The sequence below is a fragment of the Eptatretus burgeri genome, chromosome 5 (genome assembly GCF_056783735.1).
Source record: "Eptatretus burgeri isolate ZD-2024b chromosome 5, Ebu_testis_v1, whole genome shotgun sequence".
NCBI lineage: Eukaryota > Metazoa > Chordata > Myxini > Myxiniformes > Myxinidae > Eptatretus > Eptatretus burgeri.
Genome location: NC_140965.1, coordinates 108,237,477 through 108,257,443, shown reverse-complemented (window position 1 = coordinate 108,257,443; position 19,967 = coordinate 108,237,477). Strand labels below are relative to the sequence as shown.

At 44.1% G+C, this 19,967-nt stretch overlaps 1 protein-coding gene across 8 annotated transcripts in view; it reads left to right on the top strand.

The window, feature by feature from the left end:
* Positions 1 to 19,967, top strand: part of LOC147027127 (uncharacterized) — a 389,612-nt gene that overhangs the window by 146,593 nt on the left and 223,052 nt on the right. For all 8 annotated transcript variants that reach the window (XR_015058689.1, XM_085883308.1, XM_085883307.1 and 5 more), the window contains one exon: positions 8,794 to 8,847. Coding sequence is in view for 7 of the 8 variants with exons in the window: in XM_085883308.1 (XP_085739434.1) it covers positions 8,794 to 8,847 (54 nt within the window). In the remaining variant the exon portion in view is untranslated. The remainder of the gene's footprint in view (positions 1 to 8,793; positions 8,848 to 19,967) is intronic.

Here is a 19,967-nt window from a genome sequence, read left to right as displayed (position 1 = left end):
ACTGTCACGGATGGTCACTTGAACCTTCAATGGTCACTTCATAGCACAGCTGTTGAACAGCCGTTTTGACTGTCAGTGATTAGCCAATGGGGTACGGGATGATTTTAATGAGCTGCACGTGATGTCTTGATATTGGCTTTAAAAAGGCCAGTGCAAAATGGGCATTTCAATCAACATGCCACGATTGTCAAGGGATCAACGGCAGTGTGCCTTGGGCATATACTGCAAGGCGGATTGAGCTACCGTGATGTGGCACGTCACCTCGCTGTTCACACCAGATGATATCGGCCCTGGTGGACAGACACCCTCCACAACTCTGCAGATGACAAACCTCGATCAGGGAGGCCAAGAGTCACCACTGCAAGGCAGGACAGGCAGATGGTCCTTAGTCAGATGGCTGCAGACATTGAGGACTGAGTGGGACAAAATCCAGCAGCAATCCATCCAAAGACTGGTAGGCAGTATGCGCCGACGATGCACTGTCTGTATCCAAAACGATGGTGGCCACACGCGCTATTGAAACGGGACTGACATTGCACCCTGTGCTGTTCTGTACTGTAGAACAAACCTATGAGATGGTGTATCTTGGTCAAAAACTTGACATGTCATCAATAAAATGCCAATGTTTCAATTAGCAATTGTTGGTTTGTTTTATTTTGAACTGTTACAATTTTATTACATTTCAAACAAGTGGTAAGTTTCTTTTGCGTTTCAGGATAGATAACAGAAATGAAACGAGTCATGAACGTAGCTCCTGGACAATCTTTACAATGACAGCTTTTCTACCAAATAAGCCTTCATCTTGGTCTTCCTCAACGAGAGTGGCACACACACACACACACACACACACACACACACACACACACACACACACACACATTGTTCCTTAAATTGGTATTCATTTTTATTTATTGAATGCAACAAGCAGACACTTTTTCAGCTGAAACTTACCGTAAAGTTTTGACTTTGAGGTCCACTTTTTTCACACCGGGAAATCTCAAATGTTGGGGGTGCGTCTTCTGAACAGGTCTAAGAAATTTTGAGCATCGGAACTTTCGTATATCACGGCGTCACTGTGCGAATCCATCATGCCCAATTACGGTAAAGTCTGGGCTAGTACATGTCGTGCCAAAGTGCACTCTTGCACTTTTAACTGACACTTTCATCAAACATTTTCTTTGTGGAATACAGATATAATCATTGTGGAAGCAGACTTAATTTATGTGTCATAAATTAATATCATGTATTCACAGTTGTTAATCATCATATATGTCTGGAGAAGGCATGGCAATCAGGTTAAATAGTGAATCATGATAAGTTTCAGCAGTATGTCATCAAGTTGGGCTGCCAGTACGAGTACCTGATCTCCAGAATTGGCAACGTGGACCAAACACCCCTCACCTTTGACATCCCTCGGAGCATCACCATAGTGGCTGAAGGTTCCAAGAGCATGCGCGTCATGATGACTGGGCACGAGAAGGACTGCTTCACGTTTATGCTGGGCTGGACCGCTGTTGGAGGAAAACTGCTGCCGTACGTCACCTTCAAGCGAAGACACTTCCGAAAGAGAAGTTCCCACCTATCGTCATTGTGAGGGTCCACCCGAAGGGCTGGATTGATGACGACCTCGTTAATGACTGGCGACATCATATCTGGGAGAGAAGAGTAGGAAGCCTCGCATGGCAGAGAAGTCTTCTCATCCTCGATGCATTCAGCTCTCACAGGACGGACCACACGAAGGCGATCCTGCGACAATCCAGCGACGATCCAATACTGATCTCATGATAATTTCCGGTGGGATGACATCGCTTCTCCAGCCTCTTGACATCTCGGTCAACAAGCCTTTCAAGGACGGCCTGCGGCGGTGCTAGGCAGACTGGATGATGGAGAGAGAGATGTCTGACACCAAAGGGGGATGGATGAGGAAGGTAGATTTGCCTTCCATCTGTTCGTGGATCCTGAAAGTCTGGGAAGAGCTGCCAGCAGAGATCATCCATTGCACCTGCCTGAAGTACTGCATATCGTCACTTCATCGATGGGAATATTAATGGGAGGGGGAGATAGAAGGGAGGAACAGAGAGGAGAGAAGGGAGGAAAAGAGAGGAGAGAAGGGAGGAAAAGAGAGGAGAGAGGGGAGGGATAGAGAGGAGAGAGGAGAAGGATAGAGAGGAGAGAGGGGAAGGATAGAGGAGGGAGGGGAAGGGTAGAGAGGAGGGAGGGGAAGGATAGAGAGGTGGGAGGGGAGGGATAGAGAGGAGGGAGGCAAGGGATAGAGAGGTCGGAGGAGAGAGAGGAGGGAGGGGGCCGAGGAGGGATGGGGGAGGTAGGAGGGGGAGTGACGAGGTAGGAGGGGGAGTGACGAGGTAGGGGAGCTTGGAAGGGGGGGTGGGGAGAGTGACGCCTCACCAATCATCGCTATACACTCTGGGAGGGGTGTTGGAGTGAGGAGAATGGGGGGAATGAGGAAATTGGGAGGGGTTTTTGGAGGAGGTAAGTGTGAGGGAAGGGTGTTCTGGACTTGCATTTGGTAGGGGGACTTGAATGGGAAAGGGGGGAGGGGTTCTCGACTTGCGTTTGGTGGTCAGATTTGTAGAGAGGGTGGAGGAGGTAGTACAGGATTGAATGAAATGGGGTATGTTAAAACAGAATATTAATACAGCGCATGGAGACTGCCTGGAGATGTCCATGGGAGGGGGGTGGAGAGGGGAGGGGGTTTGGGAAGAGGTAAGCATGATGGGAAGGGAAGGCAGCATGAGCGGAAGGAGCACCCCACCCAGTTCACAAAACTCTCTTCCTATGGTATCCAAGGCAATGACTCACGGACTTCCTCTCTTGTCGCACTCATGACTCACAGACTTCCTCCCTTGTCGCAGTCAACGCTTGCCTCTTAATGATCTCTCATCTCCTCTTCCTGTCCAGGCTGGAGTTCATAAAGGCAGTGTTCTTAGCCCTGTGCCTTTTCTTGTTTTCATCAATGATCTCTCAGATTCTCTGGAAAATCCACTTTATCACTTTGCTGATGACTTCACCCTCTGCCATAGCATCTCTCAGCCCTAGATCGGCAAGCAGCAGCCCCTTCACTCTGCAGATCTGGATAAAATCATGAGCTGGTCCAACACTTGCAACATGTCTTTCGATCCTGACAAATCTCACACTCTCACCGTGTCTCTCCAAAAGGACTGTCTGGAACCTCCCCCCCACCTTTCCATCCAAATTCTTAACAATCCCCTTGAAGAAGTCCTTTCATTCAAGCTTTTGAGCCTCACTATCTGCCATGATCTCTGTTGGGAAATCCACATCTCCAAACTGCCTGCAAAGCCAGTGGCCGACTGGCATCCTCCATCGTGCAACGTCCTTCCTTGGCACACCTGAGATCCTGACCACATACAAAGCTTTCCTCCACAGCCTGATGGAGTACTCTTCTCCCCTCTGGGCTGGTGCTCCCACCTCCCACCTCTTACCTTTCTCGGCTTCACGCTGTGGAAACCAAGGCATTTAGGATCATTTGTATCTCCTGTGATGAGGCTGAGTCTTTGGGTCTCTCGCTCTCTCACCGCAGGCAGGTCAGTGGTATTTCTGTCTTCCACCATCTCCTCTCTGGCCTCGCCCCACCTGCTCTGTCTGCGATCTATCCCCCCACATTTCTGCAGGGCAATCAAGGTCCAACATCAACCCTCTTCTGGTGAAACTACCAAAATCAAGAATCATTGTTCACCTTCACTCTTTCATTCCTCTTTTCGCCCACCTCTGGAACAAACTCCCACACCCTTCAATCCCACTCCTTCCTCCAGGTCTTCAAAACAGCTGCTCACCACCATCTCATATCTTCCCCCATCCATAATCTTGATCATTACTACCCCCTTGAAACCACCCCAAACCCACCTCCTTCAATTTCTCTGTTTTCCTTCCAGAAAGTCCCTGTAGTACTTCTTGTTTTTCCCATGTACCCCACCCCATTGTTGTCTTTGTTCCCCACTATTTTGTGCTGCCCTCTCTCACCCCTCTTGTCTCTTGCCTTGTTACATGTTTCTCTGCATTAGCTCTTACACGAGCCTCGACATGGTATGCAAAAAAGAAAAAGAGAGTGAGAGGGGTGAGAGAGGGAGGGAGAGAGGAAAGGGGATGGGAAAGAGGAGATGGGGTAGAGAGGAGGGGAGAGAGGAGGGGGGATTCCGGAAGATTTGATGTTCAGTTTAACGTCAATCCCGAGAGACGGCACACACACTGATGAATCACCCTGCCTGTGAAACACCGTGATGATAGTTTATAGCTGGGTCAGGATTTGAACCCAGGCTAGACAGCTGAGAGCGAGCTTACGTACTTCTTTGCTATCCTGCCGTGATGTGGCGACGCATTGCTTTGTAACAAAAAAAACATTGTTTACTCATTGTAATCATCTAATTTATTTCAACTCCGGAGATGTCCCCATGGAGAACCGTGCTGCAGTATCACCACGGAAGCTTGCAGAGATGGAAGCTTGAAGAGAGCTTGCCAAGTGGCTTAAGCACTCAAGCAACCACTCCAACGAAACGGTTGAAGAAACTTTTCAAAGCGAAACGTTTAATGTTTTTTACATGTATATATCAATGTTAAAGTAACGGGTCATGTAATGAAAGAAGATTGTACAAAAATTTTCAACGGGTGAGCGACTGCCTGAGGCACCACACGATAATGCAGGGCCAAACGCAGGCGAATGGGGCCTGAACCTTGTTCAAGCCATTCGATATATTATTCAGTGACGGTACGAACACTTTTGCTGTGTATGGTCATGACTTGGAAATTAACAACCAAGCAGCTTGTAGAATGCTCACCAATTGACTTAAGCACTCAAGTAAGCACTCCAACAAAACGGTTGGTAATGAATGGTTGACTTGGCAAGTGATTAGCGATCGCCAATCAATCATAGAAACACCATGCACCTGAAGATGCACGGAATGTCAAACAATGTCTGAATTGGATATAGGAACACTTTCTTAGCAGTTGGAACTGCTGCTGAGGTCAGTTAAGAAGTTTACATTTTGAAATTTGACTCAGATGAAGAGATTTTTGAGATTATGGCATGTGCAAATATGAAATAAAGCCACAAACGCTGGCATCTCCGGGCGTTTATTAGCATTGCAATGTATCTAGCGATTCGTGCATAGGTATGACTAGCGATACCCGTGCATATGCACGGGATAGCAGTACAACATAGCTGGTAGCAGACAACAGATCGTACATGGGGAATGACAAAAATACGCATTGTGCAAAAGGCAAGTGGTACTATGGAACGCCAAGACTTCCCAAACATTGTCGGTATGTCCACTAAGTGCCACAGCAATTTCATAGTGATCGTGTGACGGCGAGCCAAGTTTTTAGTGTGCAAGCTTGGTATTATAATAGAGATGATGAGGCATTCTTTGATATGAGTGAGGAAAGTGAAAAGGAATAAACTTTACTGTTAAGAAACGATTGTGGCCTGTTTCAAGTCAAGGCATTGTTGAGCAGGCCCCAAAAAATGGTGAATTTTGACCACAGTGAGGGACAGCGTGGTGACCAAGGATAATGCCTTGATAATGGATAATTACATAAGGCCGTTAATTATCTTTAAAAGGGGTGTTTCCATCCACCATCCATTGAGACCATACTCTGTGCAGAGCGTTGGTGCTGCCTAAGCAGTCTCCTGGGCTATTGGGCACAATCCTGGATGGGTCGCCACTCCGACACAGGATACCAGCAAGCTGGTACTCATTTTGCCTACCTCGGAAGGATGACAGGTTGAGACAACACCACCTGGTATTAATTCAATGGAAAGCAGGATTTGAACTCAGGACCCTTTGATCTCAAGCCCACTACTCTGGCCATTAAGCTTATACCAGGCATAAACAGGGTGTTTACATTTACCCAACCTCCCAATTTTTATTCCTGCACTACCTTGGAGGCCTTTTAGTATGCATACATAGTTTGGGGCGACTAGGTTTCATGGTTTTGGAGTTGTGGAGGAGACGGATGGACAGACTGACTGACTGACACACGCTGACATGTTTCAGTCTCGATGAGTGCTTGCCCAACATCGGACTCTGCAATCAGCAATTTTTCAGGATTCAGCATCGGCCATTTGGAATCCATGTGAGTGCCGATTACCAATTACAGTACTGTACCGCGTACAACCCAAACACCTTGAGTGGCTTTCACCCTTGTTTCGGGTGAATTTCAGTAAACAAAGAATAGAAATTAACGTTGGACTACAGTCATTTAGAGATGTACAGAAACATTATTCTTTGTAAATAGCAGCCAATTGTCATGTGGCAGGTCAGAAAATGTAGCTCTTTAATTTAGAAAATTTAGCTGGAGTTCACTGGAGTTAAACTGCATTCGCAGCCCCATCATCAGTGATGTATTTCCCCCCTTCACTCACGGGTTTCAGACCATGTGTGGCGTCGCGGTTCTATCTTCAGTTGGTTTTCACTCCTTTCCACCACGGGACTACAATCATTATAAAAAACGCTTTTGATGAGTAGATTATTCCCACAGACTGGCTTTTTATGACACCCGAGTCACCAAGAGGATTATATTATTTCATGGACATGACGTCTAATTGGCACACTGGTGATGCGCCTTTTATTCCTTCTTATTGAGCTTGTGGCTGTATTCACCCGCACTGAGGCTTAACAGCTTATGGGATACCGCTCAGACTAGACCTTTAGCAGTGAGTAAAAGTTGATAACTCAATTTTCTATAAATCTCAACAATTTATTGCCCCTAAAATTTTGGCCAAAATGTGTCATAGCTCTTATTCTATTCATGAAAGAAAACCAGAAAAATTATAAATGTCATTCCGCTTATAGCTTTTAGGGGTTAATAAAATGTTTGTTATGGCATAGTTTTGATTAAGCATGAAAGTAATTTAATGTTATGGTGGATATGCGTCACTATTTATGAATACAAGATATGTGCAACCCATCCCACTGTGTCTAAAACTACATTACGTCCCGTTTGACCTTTGTTTCATGTTCTTCCCTTTGTTAGGCTATTAAATGTGAATAGAAAGGGGTTCACTTGGCCATAAGCCAGAAATTTAGGCAGGAAGAACAGGCCCCATCTTGCAGAGCTTCTGACATTACTGGCTCAGCCAGGTCAGCGGTCATGCGAGGCTATCCCCACCCCTGGATCAGGTCGTCGACCAATGACAAACGAGCGAGGTGCAGGGAAGTGTGTCATGGTCTGAGGTGGGGGCAAGAGGCGATAATGGTGCGCACAGCGGGCGGAAGTAGAGGAGATGCCCAAGTGAGATACAGGGAGAGCTTTGTGCACTCTTCACTGCAAGCTGTATTCAGTTGTGAATGACAGAAAAGCCATGCCCTGCCAGTGTCACGCCGCTCCCATCACCTTACATTCCTCCTCCTCCTTCTGCATTGTGAGTCGATCATTGGGCCAGATATTTTCCGCCATTGCTCTTCCAAGAAGACATGGGTTTGAGCTTAGCGATCCCTGCTGTCCTGTCATGATACCCTGTCTGCAGTCGTGTGTGTGTGAGGCCTAAGGCATCCTTAAATAAGGACCTGTTTACCGTCAATGATCTGTTCCATCTGGTGTGTAATCGATGAAAGTGTAAGTGGGTAAGATTGTGGTTATAGCTTTTATTATTGAATGTGATTGCTCTTTTAAATGTGTGCTTTTCTACACCACACAACTAAACTTGTTGAACTTAACTTGTTTGTTGGCTCATCCTGCTTACTCACGACGGTGCCATATGGTGACTCAGATGGAATCTGCTTGAGATAGAGATTGATGCGGTCACAGACCACTAAGGGACCAGCAACACGGGACTGTGGTAGCTCGGATAGTGGTAAGCTCTTTCCCGTGTTCGCCCTGGCACATCAGTCACCCAGCATAGAGGTTCTAAGTGATACGGTAACATGACGCTGGGCACGGGGATCCTGTTGGGAGTCTCTGTGGTGGGGGACAGATACGGGCAGTGTGAGACTCACCAATTTCGGACCAGAGTTATCCAGACCGACCGGGAACCATCATGGTATTATAAAGGAATTCCTTCAGCTGGCTGTATTTCCCACACTGTGCCTAAAAGTTTAATTTATCTCCTTAAAATTGATGCTATAGAGTATAGAAGTTGACAAAGTGATAAAATAACCTAAATAGGACAAAGGCAATGAAAAATTATTTGAACTTCTGCAACTTGCATGTGATTATACATTGACCTGTCATCTATTTCTGAATTTTAATAACACTTCTGTTTTCCATTTGAAAAGTTAACACATTTTTCAGCTTTTTCGAAAGTGATATTGCCTGTTCTCCATGCTGTAACGACTCAGGAGTAGAAGTGTGCAAAAAACTTTCATTTGTACTTGCTATTCATCTACTGTCACTCAATAAACTGACCATGGCACTGGCAAAGCTCAATCATTGTGTCATGACCCATGCTTGTGCGACAGTTCTTCTGTTTGCCTCTTTTAATCATGGTGGTTGACCCAACAGGAGTATTTATTGAAGATTTCTTTAAACTTAATACTCCTTTCAAGGTATGCAGCCACTTGAGGAATGATTATGTTTGATTCATGACTCTTGGTTTTCTTATACACAACCTTATCTTCCTTTTGGAGTTTTTAACTTTAATAATTCTGTTCATTTTATGAATTGCAGGAAAGTAATGTTTTAATGGTTCAAAAGTCTATTAAAATACCATGATGGTGCCATGATAATAGTAAATCCTTGTATCCAATAAACATTATTTACTGGAACAACTTATTCTTCATAAAACAAGAATAATTCATGATTATGTTGATTCTTTTTCAGGGTGACCGTGGGCCACTTGGTCCTCCTGGTGCTCCTGGCCATCCTGGTCGGAAGGTAAAAACTTTAAATATTTATTCCATCATGCCTTGGCACACAAACAAGGAAACAATATGCAATGCTATAAGTGACAATGCAAAGGAAGCTAATGAAACACAAACAGTAAGGAAAATCAATACACATGGTGTTTCATTTCCATGTTATATAAGTATACATGAGAAGCTGGCCCAAAATGCGTACAATATGACAAAAGTGTTTTGCGGCAGTGAGCAATGAAAACTCACTGTCACGATTTCAAAATGATGTTGTAACATTCACAAAATGTTTTTTTTTTAATAATAGGGTTGGTCATCTCCAGTGGTCATCTCCAGAATATCAGAGAGCATGCTAGTACTCTCTGTGCAGGGATGGCGCAGAAAAATATGTCCGCCCCATCTGCTACATACCAAACTAAAGTTGGAGTATCTTCACTAAAAAGTCGCTTAGACTACATATGAGAACCTACTTGGTTTGCTCAGCTGATTTTCGAGGCAAGGATCACTTTTCAGTTCTCCAGACCATGGAAAAGGCAAAGAAAAAACACATCGGTCAAACCTGGAATTTCATCTTCTCGTTCATAACAATAATAATAATAATAATAATAATAATAATAATAATAATAATAGTAATAAAATTCAGATGGCATATTTCCAGGCTGCCTCTGTCAATGACAATAATTCTGGTACCATTTGACAGAGTTTTCCCTCTTGCATCATCCTTTGGTATTGCAATTTTAATAGCTTGAAAGGATTCCATGGAACGTACGCAAAACTATATTCCTTTGTAAAAGAATAGGCAGATCCGAGGGGTGGGCAGGACTGTACGACTGTCAATAAGCCTTATGGGGCCGGGGCCGGGGCCTTATGGGGCTGAATCAGAGTCAGCCGGGTGCCAGACTCGCACCCTTGAGGAATTTTTTTAGAGACGAAAAACAAAATGGCCACCACCAACTTTTGATGAATTCTGTTTGGGCTATATCTTCACTTCTAATGCACTTACACACACAATTTTGGTGTCTACCACTATGTTTCATGTGATGGACAAGGTAAATGTTGATGATTCACTCAAGATTGGATGACAACAGATGGTGGAATTTGAATCTGAATGGCCAACAAGCTTCAACAAGACACTGACCAAGAAAGTGACCCTGATGACTTCGACCAAAAAGAGCATCAAGCTGGATGGAAGGCCAGTATATGATACCGAATTGATCTACACCCGAGTCATATGTCTTCAACAATACAGGAATATTGATATCAAGGATGTCCTCTCTTATGAACTGTCCCCTGTCCCAGCCTCCTTGTTTGATGAGAGCGGTGCGATGTGGGCTCAGTCGAAAGCAATCCTGAAGACGAAACTCCAAGTTGAGCAATCAAGTCGAATCCAAGGTGTTCCAGATGCTGTCATCATCGATGGATGTGCCATGTTATGGACTGTACATTGGCCCACAAATGGTACAGTTGAGGATTATGTGATCAATTCCATGGGAACCATCAAATACCACCTGGAGTGTTGTGACGTATACCTGATTTTCGACAGGTACATCAAAATCAGCACGAAACAAATGATGAGATCCAGTTGCGCAGGTCATGATTCAAGGCGAAAACAACTCAATTTACACACAACACTTCCAGCACAAAAAGTGGTCCTAAATGTAGCCGACAACAAAGTACAACTGATCGATATGATCTGTCAGTATCTATTGACCCACATTGTGGACAACCAGACCAAACTGGTGATCACTGGAAAAGATCCTACACCAGTACAAGTATGAACAGTTCCACTCTCCAGAGATAGGATCTGAAAACACACCATGAAGACGCAGATATCATCATCATCCATCACTTCGTTAGAATTGTGTTAGGTGTCAGTGGTGACTCACACATCAAAGTGGTGTGTGACGATACAGATGTCTTTGTCCTGTTGATTCATTTCTACCTCGAGGTTAAGATGACTGTGGATGTCAGCATGGAGAGTCCGTGTGCTGGGAGGGCGAACGTAGACATTCGCCAAACAGCACTGAAACACAAAAACATCGCCAAATATCTGCCTGCTGTACATGCTCTGACCGGATGCGACACTGTGTCGTATTTGTTTGGCATTGGAAAGGCCACAGTGCTGAAGGTACTAATGGGCGGACATCATCCCACCTTATTTTGTCAGCTGGAAGCAGATGACGAAAAGATGATAACTGAGGCAACCACCTTCATTGCTGCTTGTTAAGGTTCCAAAGTCGAAGGTGATATGTCCACACCTTATCAGTTGTGGAAGTCTAAGATGGCCAACTCCAAGATTACCTCTGCTCCGAAATTGAAGTCGTTGCCCCATCGCATGATACTTTTGTTCGACATGTACATCACGCTCATCATCAAGTCATTATATGGAATTCGGCCACCCAGTCAGACCCTCCGAACTTGGATCCCATCAAGTATGGATGGCAAGAAAGTGAGGACGGTGCGACGTTGTGTCCAACCACACTTCCACATGTTGTGTCTGCTGCACCAGTCACCATTCTGCAGCTGATCAAGTGTGGATGCTCCACCAGCCGGCCATGTTCCACCGGGAGGTGTGGTTGTGTGGCAGCACAGATGTCATGTTCGATGTTTTGCGGTTGTCATGCTGGATCAGACTGTTGTAATGAACAGACAAGGGCAGTAGCTGCTAATCACGACGACGATGACGAAGATTGAACATAATGTAAAACATTGCATCCTTAACACAGTTAATATTTGTTTGCCTTAAAAATAAAAGGTAATTTCAAAATCATATACATGTTCATACTTACTTTAAGACATAACCCAAAGTCATAGTCAACTATCCACATGTATCCGGATATATTTGTGTAAAAATCGTATTCCAATATAATCATCAATTCATTTATCATTGCAAGTAAGTTACTTCGGCTGTCATTGACTATTATTGTACGTAGTATTAATATTTGAGGGTTTATCAAATTCAATTTCTTTCTCGAAGTGATCAGTGGAACTGAAAAAATCGCCCTTTTTCCATTTTAAAATGGTGGCCATCGTGAAAATATGAGACAGGTCTTATATATACACCTTCAATTTTCTAATTATCGGATTCCTTGACCACGAAAACATAGTAGTAGACACCAAAACTGTGTGTGTAAGTGCATTAGAAGTGAAGATAAAGCCCAAAACAGAATTTATCGAAAATCGGTTGCGGCCATTTTGTTTTTCGTCTCGAAAAAAAAAATCCTCAAGGGTGCGAGTCTGGCACCCGGCTGATTCTGATTCAGGATAGCTCAGAGATGATGAATCAACCAAAAAACTTCATAATGACGCCATAACATGCTTTTTCACATTTCCGCTGGACTAGATGTGTACATCAGCGAGAGTATGGAATGGATAAGGTACTCCCCGATGCATGTTGATGATAATTTGCCTGATAATGTCACACAGATGGCAATGTACATCAGGCTTCAGCATGATCACTTTGATGTTGTTCTCTCCTGTTAATCCGCAGTAATTATTTTCAACATTTCGGAGTGCAGGTCATTGTGTGCTCTGAGGCTGGATGAAGATGTTATTACCCTGAGCTCGCGAAGCGAAAAGCAGGGTTAAGTGATGGGTAGCGAATGTACGTATGTCATTCGTACGTTTGTACATATGTCATACTTGTCTGCATTTTGGCAAGAGTATACATCGAAAACCATTCAGCGGAAGGAATTGAAACTTTGCCACATGCTAGATGACCATGTGATATCGTGATCACTCTTATGAGGTCAACTTAGGCCAATTTTCTAAATTCCTCAATTTTCATATGATTGACTAGAAATTTGAAGAGAATTTGCATATCAAGTCACTGAATTCAATCACCAACTATTTTTGAGGTCAACATAGACCAAAAAGTTAACACATGCCAACATAGTCAAAAGGTCAACATCGGCTGAATTTGCTAAAATTATCAATTTTCATCTGAATGACTTGAAATTTGGAGAGGATTTGCACATTTGGTCATTGAAATCAACTACCAATTACTTTTGAGGTTAACGTAGGCCAAAAGGTCAACATAGGTCAAATTTCTGAAATCCTCAATTTTCATCCAATTGAATTGACATTTGAACAGGATTTTCATAAAAATGACCATCTTGTGTCACATGGTCTGGCAGCCATATTGAATCAAAGGGAAAAATCTTTGAAAATCTTCATCTGATAAACTGCTTCAACAATCAATGCAAAATTTAACTAAATAATAAACTACCCACAGAAAATATGGTTTGATAAAGATGATGTCATCGGTCACATGGTCTGGCAGCCATATTGGATCAAAGAAAAAAAACCTTAAAAAACAAATGAGTTGACTTGCACCAAGTTTTTCTCAAGACTGTGCGGGGTATCAATGTATTCTATGAATACCATATAGTTCTTTGAGAAACGAGCAATAGGACAGAGCTGCAAGATGCAGTCAGGGTTATGTAAGACATGGGATGAGTCGTTAAAGTTGGTCCATGTTGTCTGACACACACACACACACACACACACACACACACACACACACACACACACACACACACACACACACACACACACACACACACACACACACACACACACACACACTATGGTCTGAAGTTTTAAAACACCCCCATTTTTCCAGTTTTTACTGAAATTTAAGCAGTTTAATGTTTCAATGTTCTCTGAAATTAATGCATAGAACAGTTTATCAATTGCAGATTAAAAAGAAATCATGGAATCAATTTGTTGAACAAAATTAAATCTAAATTTTTGACTCATCAAAGTAGCCACCTTTTGCGGATATAACAACCGAACATACTCGTGGCATTCTTTCTGCAATGGAAATCAAATATTGTTCGGAAAGTTCTTCCCAACACTGTTGCAGAAGTTCCCACAAATGTGCTGCACTTGTAGGTTGCTTTGCTTTCACCCTTCTGTACAGTTCATCCCAAACCAGCTCGATGTGGTTTAAGTCTCGAGACTGTGCTGGCCATTTCATGACTTGAAGCCTACCGTCTTGTTCTTTTCTTCCAAGGTGGTTCTGGCATAGCCTGGAGGTATGTTTTGGGTCGTTATCTTGCTGTAGGATGAGCCGCTGACCAACTAGGTGAAGACCAGAGGGTATTGCATGGCGCTGCAAAATGCTGTGGTAGCCCTTTTGTACAGGGTTCCAGTCATTCTGTGCAAGTCGCCGACTCTGGATCCAGCAAAAGAGCCCCAGATAATCACGCTTCCTCCTCGATGTTTGACAGTTGGTGTCACACATTGAGGAACCATCCTTTCACCAACTCAATGGCATACAAAAACCCTATGTGATGAACCGAATATTTCAAATTTTGATTCCTCGGTCCATAAGACCTTATTCCAGTTTTCAGTCGTCCACTGGCTACCACACGGTGGTCTCCTTGGGTTAACCTGAGGTGGTCCCTTCGGGTGGGTGGCAGGAATGTCCTATTCCTCAGAGAGGATGATCACCTGTCTCTGTTATCATCTGAGCTCAAGCGTTTGAACATCAGTAATGCAGCACTCTCTGAGGTTCAGAGACCGGATTGCGGCGAGATCATGGTGGGTGGTTACACCTACTATTGGTCTGGTCGCTCTGATGGTTACCATGCCCAAGGAGTTGCTGTCGCTGTGTCCAATAAGCTGACTCCAATGATAATTGAGGTAACACCGGTCAACGAGTGTATTATGAGATGAAGGATTCGTCACTCCTTAGGTGTCATTTCCCTGGTCTCTGTCTATGCTCTGACTGAGGCAAGTGATCTCACTGTGAAGGATGCATTCTACGCCACGCTCGAGTCTGTGGTTGATCAGTGCCCCAGACGAGATATAGTTCTAGTCTTGGGGGATTTCAATGTATCGACTGGAACTGAGAGGGATGGTTATGAGACGTGTGTTGGTCCCCATGGGTCAGGAACTATGAACCAGAATAGCGCTAAGTTCCTTGACTATGCAACAAGTCATGGACTTCAGGTAGCTGGTTCATGGTTTCAGCGCCCATAAGTTCATCACTGGACTTGGTATTCCAACGCTAGCGGTGTGGCAAAGGAGATTGACCATGTCCTCGTTGATGGTCGCTGGAGGATGATCCAGAACTGCAGGGCCTACCGGAGTGCTCAGTTCCTCAATACTGACCACCGGCTTGTTGTAGCAACTCTGAAGTTGCACCTTAAATTCAGTAGAATGGTACCATCCCAGCCAAGGCTGGATGTTGGCAAGCTCAAGGATGAGAGGGTAGCTGAAGAGTTGGCAAACAAGCTGAGTGGAGATTTGGGGGGTCTGGGTGATTTGGGAGGTCCTGAATAGTTGCGGAGTGCCTTCAAGAACACCGTCCTTGATGTTGCCAGTGGATGTCTTGGAACTCACCACAGGGAAAAGAAGAATTTTGTCTCTCAAGGGACACTGGATGCCATTGACCAGAGTCGCAGGGCCAGGCTGAATGGCAGAGCGGAGCTGTTCAGGGATCTGAGGCGTAAAACTGTACCTGCGCTCAGGGTGCAAAGGAGGCCTATGTGCGAGGAATCTGTGAGAGGGTAGAGCATCACCTGTGGTCACGTTATTCTCATCCTGCTTAGAGGGGAATTCACGCATTGCGTTCATCCAAGCCGATCCCTCGGTGTACTGCAGTGAGAGCAGAGGGTGGTAGACTCTTGACAGAGGAGTCTGAAGTGAAGGCCCGCTGGGCCGGTTACTTTGAGCGGTTGTACCAGGCTGATCCACCAGCTGTCGAGTTGGATGTCAAGGGTGTTACAATCCCTGTTGCTGACCCTCCAATCAACTGTGGTCCAGCTTCGCTTATAGAAACACAGGCTGCGGTGAATTGGTTGAAATGGGGTAAAGCTCCAGGGATCTGTGGCATCCATGCTGAACTTCTCAAGGCTGGTGGAAATGCTGCACTCCTGTTGTTGCATGCAGTTTTGTGCTCTGCCTGGAACACAGGCATCATCCCAACTGAATGGAAGAGGGGCCTTGTTATCCCTCTCTGGAAAGGGAAGGTTGATCGCCAAAACTGCAACAACTACCGAGGGGTGACGCTGCTCTCAGTGCTGGGCAAGGTCTTTGCTCGGGTAATTCTTGATGGGGTTCACCACCATCTGCTTGGGCACCAGCGTCCAGAGAAGTCATGCTTTACACCAAAGAGGTCTACGATTGACCGTATCCTTGCTCTTCCGGTCCTCACCGAACGCAGATGAAAGTTTCGGGAGGGGCTTCTTGCAGCCTATGTTGATCTCTGTAAAGTGTTTTGGTCTCTGTAAAGAGGATTCTTGGTCTTCGTGGGGTGCCACCAAAACTGATCGATCTGATGTCTGAACTATACTCTGCTACTGAGAGTGCTGTGAGATGTGGTGGTATCATCTCTAACTTATTTCCAGTTGTTACTGGAGTTTCTCAGGGGTGTGTACTGGCCCCCACACTTTTCAGCACTTGTATGGACTGGATTCTAGGGAGGTGGCGGAGAGATCAAGTTGCGGTGCATCGTTTGGGAATGTCAAGATATCTGACCTTCATTTCGCAGATGATGCAGACATCTTTGCAGAGACTTTAGATATATTTTTGGGGGCCCTCGAGGTGCTAAATGAGGAGTCGGAGCCACTGGGATTATGGGTTTCCTGGGTCAAAACTAAGATCCAGGCTTTCAATGACATCTTGGATGCTGCTGTCCTGTCTGTGCCTGTTTGTGGTGAGGATGTTGAGGTCATGGAGAGATTCACTTACCTTGGCAGTGATATTCATGTCTCTGCTGGCTGTGAGTCAGAGGTCAATAGACGTCTGGGTCGGGCCTGGGGAGTCATGGATTCACTGGATAATGGGGTGTGGTGCTACCGGTACCTGTGCGGGAGGACAAAAGTCCGAGTCTTCAGGTCCTTGGTGCTTCCAGTCTTGCTCTATTGATGCGAGACTTAGACTCTGACCAAGGATCTGAGACGGAGTCTTAATTCCTTTGGTTCCAGTTCTCTTCGGAGAATCCTTGCCTGTCACTGGTCAGACTTTGTGTCCAATGAGCGGTTGCTGAGAGAGACTCAAATGAGATTTGTTACCTGCATCGTCCATGAGCGTTAGCTATGGATGTATGGACATGTGGCTCATTTTCCTTACGCTGATCCTGCTCACCAGATTCTCTCAGTGAGGGAGTCTCATGAGTGGAGGAGGCCAGTGGGCCGACCACGTGCCTCGTGGTTGCAGCAGGTTGATCAGCATCTCAAGGAGATGGGGATGGGCCTGGCATCTGCCTGGGGGATGGCCAGATGGAGGCCCCTGGAGTACTGGCGGAAAGTGGATGCAGCGACGCGCTGCTCTGGCACATGCTCCCATATCTGACCTGAATTGACTGGTGGCGCTTCATGGCCCAGGCAAGCCTCTATTTCTTATTTTTCCACCTTAGCAATGGCTTTCTTACTGCCACTCGACCTGTCAAACCTTCAGCTCAAAGTCTTCTCTTCACAGTTGAAACTGAGACTTCCTTACTTCGTCGAGTGTTAGGCTGTGATTGAAGCTGCTATCCTGTGAGCCACCGATCACGTAAGCTGTTGGCTCTCAGAAACTTGTCTTCTGATTGTGTTGTGGCTTTAAGTCGCCAGACCTCTTCCTGTCAGTTTCCTCCAGTTTCCAGGTGACTTTTGATGGTGTATGAAACTGTACTCACTGACGCCTTGGCTTCTTTGCAATTTCTCTGAAGGAAAGACTAACACTTTTAAGGGTTATAATGGTCTGTCTGTCTTCCTTTGTTCATTCTTTTTCTCACCATTATGATCGCAATATACTACTTCTTGCAGTGCAATATTGTCCGAATAATGCTTCTGAGGATGTAGCAACACAGTCTGTTCCAACACTGCTTTCATACAGACTGAGGGTTTGTAACTAATCAACAAAAGGTGGGACACTTGTAGGAATTGTTTGCATCAACTTTCAAGGCTTAATTTACTTCCATTGCTGCAGAACAGCTGCAGTTACGAACCCATTACTTGTTCTCTGAAAAGGGCCTTTTTTAACAACTCTGAAATTTCCATTATTTTTCAGTTTTTGGTAACTTAAATTTTTTATTTAAAACCTCCGATAGTTTATCACTTCGCTTTGTACCATTTCAGGTTATTCACTGGACTTGAACTGCTTAAATTTCAGTTAAAAACTGAAAAATGTGGGTGTTCTAAAACTTTTGACTGGTCGTGTGTGTGTGTGTGTGTGTGTGTGTGTGTGTGTGTGTGTGTGTGTGTGTGTGTGTGTGTGTGTGTGTGTGTGTGTGTGTGTGTGTGTGTGTGTATATATATATATATATAAATATATATATATATATATATATATATATATATATATATATATATATATATATATATATATATATATATATATATATATATATATATATATATATATATATATATATATATATATATATATATATATATATATATATATATATATATATATATATATATATATATATATATATATATATATATATATATATATAGATATAGATATATATATATATATATATATATATATATATATATATATATATATATATATATATATATATATATATATATATATATATATATATATATATATATATATATATATTAAACACACACACACACACACACACACAGATGGAGTTTTGTCACTATTTGGAGGTCAGTACAACACACAGACAAACAAGAGGTGGGAGCAAAGGGGAAGTCACAGCCAAAGGTATTCCTGGGAGTTGGGAGTTGTACGATCAGGACATGGACAGTGAGAAATGAAGTTCTTGATGTAAAGTGCAATTCTACCATGAGGGTGTGGTTCAGGCCTATCAAATTTCAAATTGGAGGATGCAATAGCCAGGGAGAGACACGAAGGTGTCATGTGTATCCTGTGAGAGGAAGGATTATGTTTATCAGATGTCTGGTTTATTATCAGCAACAACCAATATCGATTGAGAGATCTTTCAGGATGGAGCCGACACCTCAGCTGCTTGAGGTCCACACAGTGAGAAATAGGGAAGGAGGCGTTGGGAGGGTGCAGGGAGTAGGAGAATGAGGGACAGGGTGGTAGGTAAGTGGGGGTTGAATGAAGTGGAAGCTGAGAGGGGCAGAATAGTGGGGAGGTGAGATGGGGTTGAACGAGGGAGAAATTGAGTGGGGGAGGGATGAGTGCGAAGCTGAAAGGGGATGGGATGAGGGGGAAGCTGTGAGAATGTGGGGTAAGGGGGAACTTTGAGAGCTTCGGGTGAAGGGGATGCAGAAATAGGGACATAAAGTGGAGGGATGCTGATGAAGGGGACACATAGAAAGGGTGGCGTTGGAAGGGTGCAGGCTTGGAGGAAAAGTGGGGATGGGTCGTAACATGGGGGTTTTGATGCCATAAATGAATATGAAGGGGATTTGATTGATGTGAGCAAACGACGTCTGGAAACTGAACTTCTCAAGACTTTAGAATTGGACATACAGTGATAAGATCATGGGATGGGTGGAAGGAATTTTGTTGAAGGCACGGAGAAAGGTGGTGCTGTCTGTACAGGCGGAGGATTGATCTTCCACGTGCTGAGGTGAGAGACAGGTTTGTAAAATGTGTTTGGATTCTTCAATTCCTTGTGAAGAAGAATATACCATGATGAAGAACACGAGGTGTTTAACACGAAGAACACGACATATTTTTCTCCCCTGCTACCTGAGGAGTAGGCCTGAGCTGCATGAAAATTAATTTGACAATACAATACAACAAGGTGTGATTCAACATGGAAAATTGGACAAAAAACACAAAGAACAACACAGGGACGAATATATAAAAGAAATATAATTCGGATGCAGTTTGGAAAACTTAGCTTTGATTGAGGTGGAAGGAGTAGTTTCATATTTGACAAACAAGTGCATGAACCCGGAACCAGTGATGTCGGGTTCCGGGTTGCTCCACATATACGTCAAATTTTTCATTGAATTTTGACTGCTGATTCCTCACTGATCAATAATCAACATTACACAAGATGCTGAACCAGGTGTATGGTACGTTCACTTGGGATAGCCACATACACAGTCAAATGGGGAAGTTAAAAAAAAAGAAGATAAAAGCCACGTGTCTGGTGGAAATGTTTTTTTGTACGATTGAAGGTAATTTTTTGGTGCTTTTAATTGAAATTTGATGAGTAGCGATGTGATTGAGTGGGTGATCTGTATT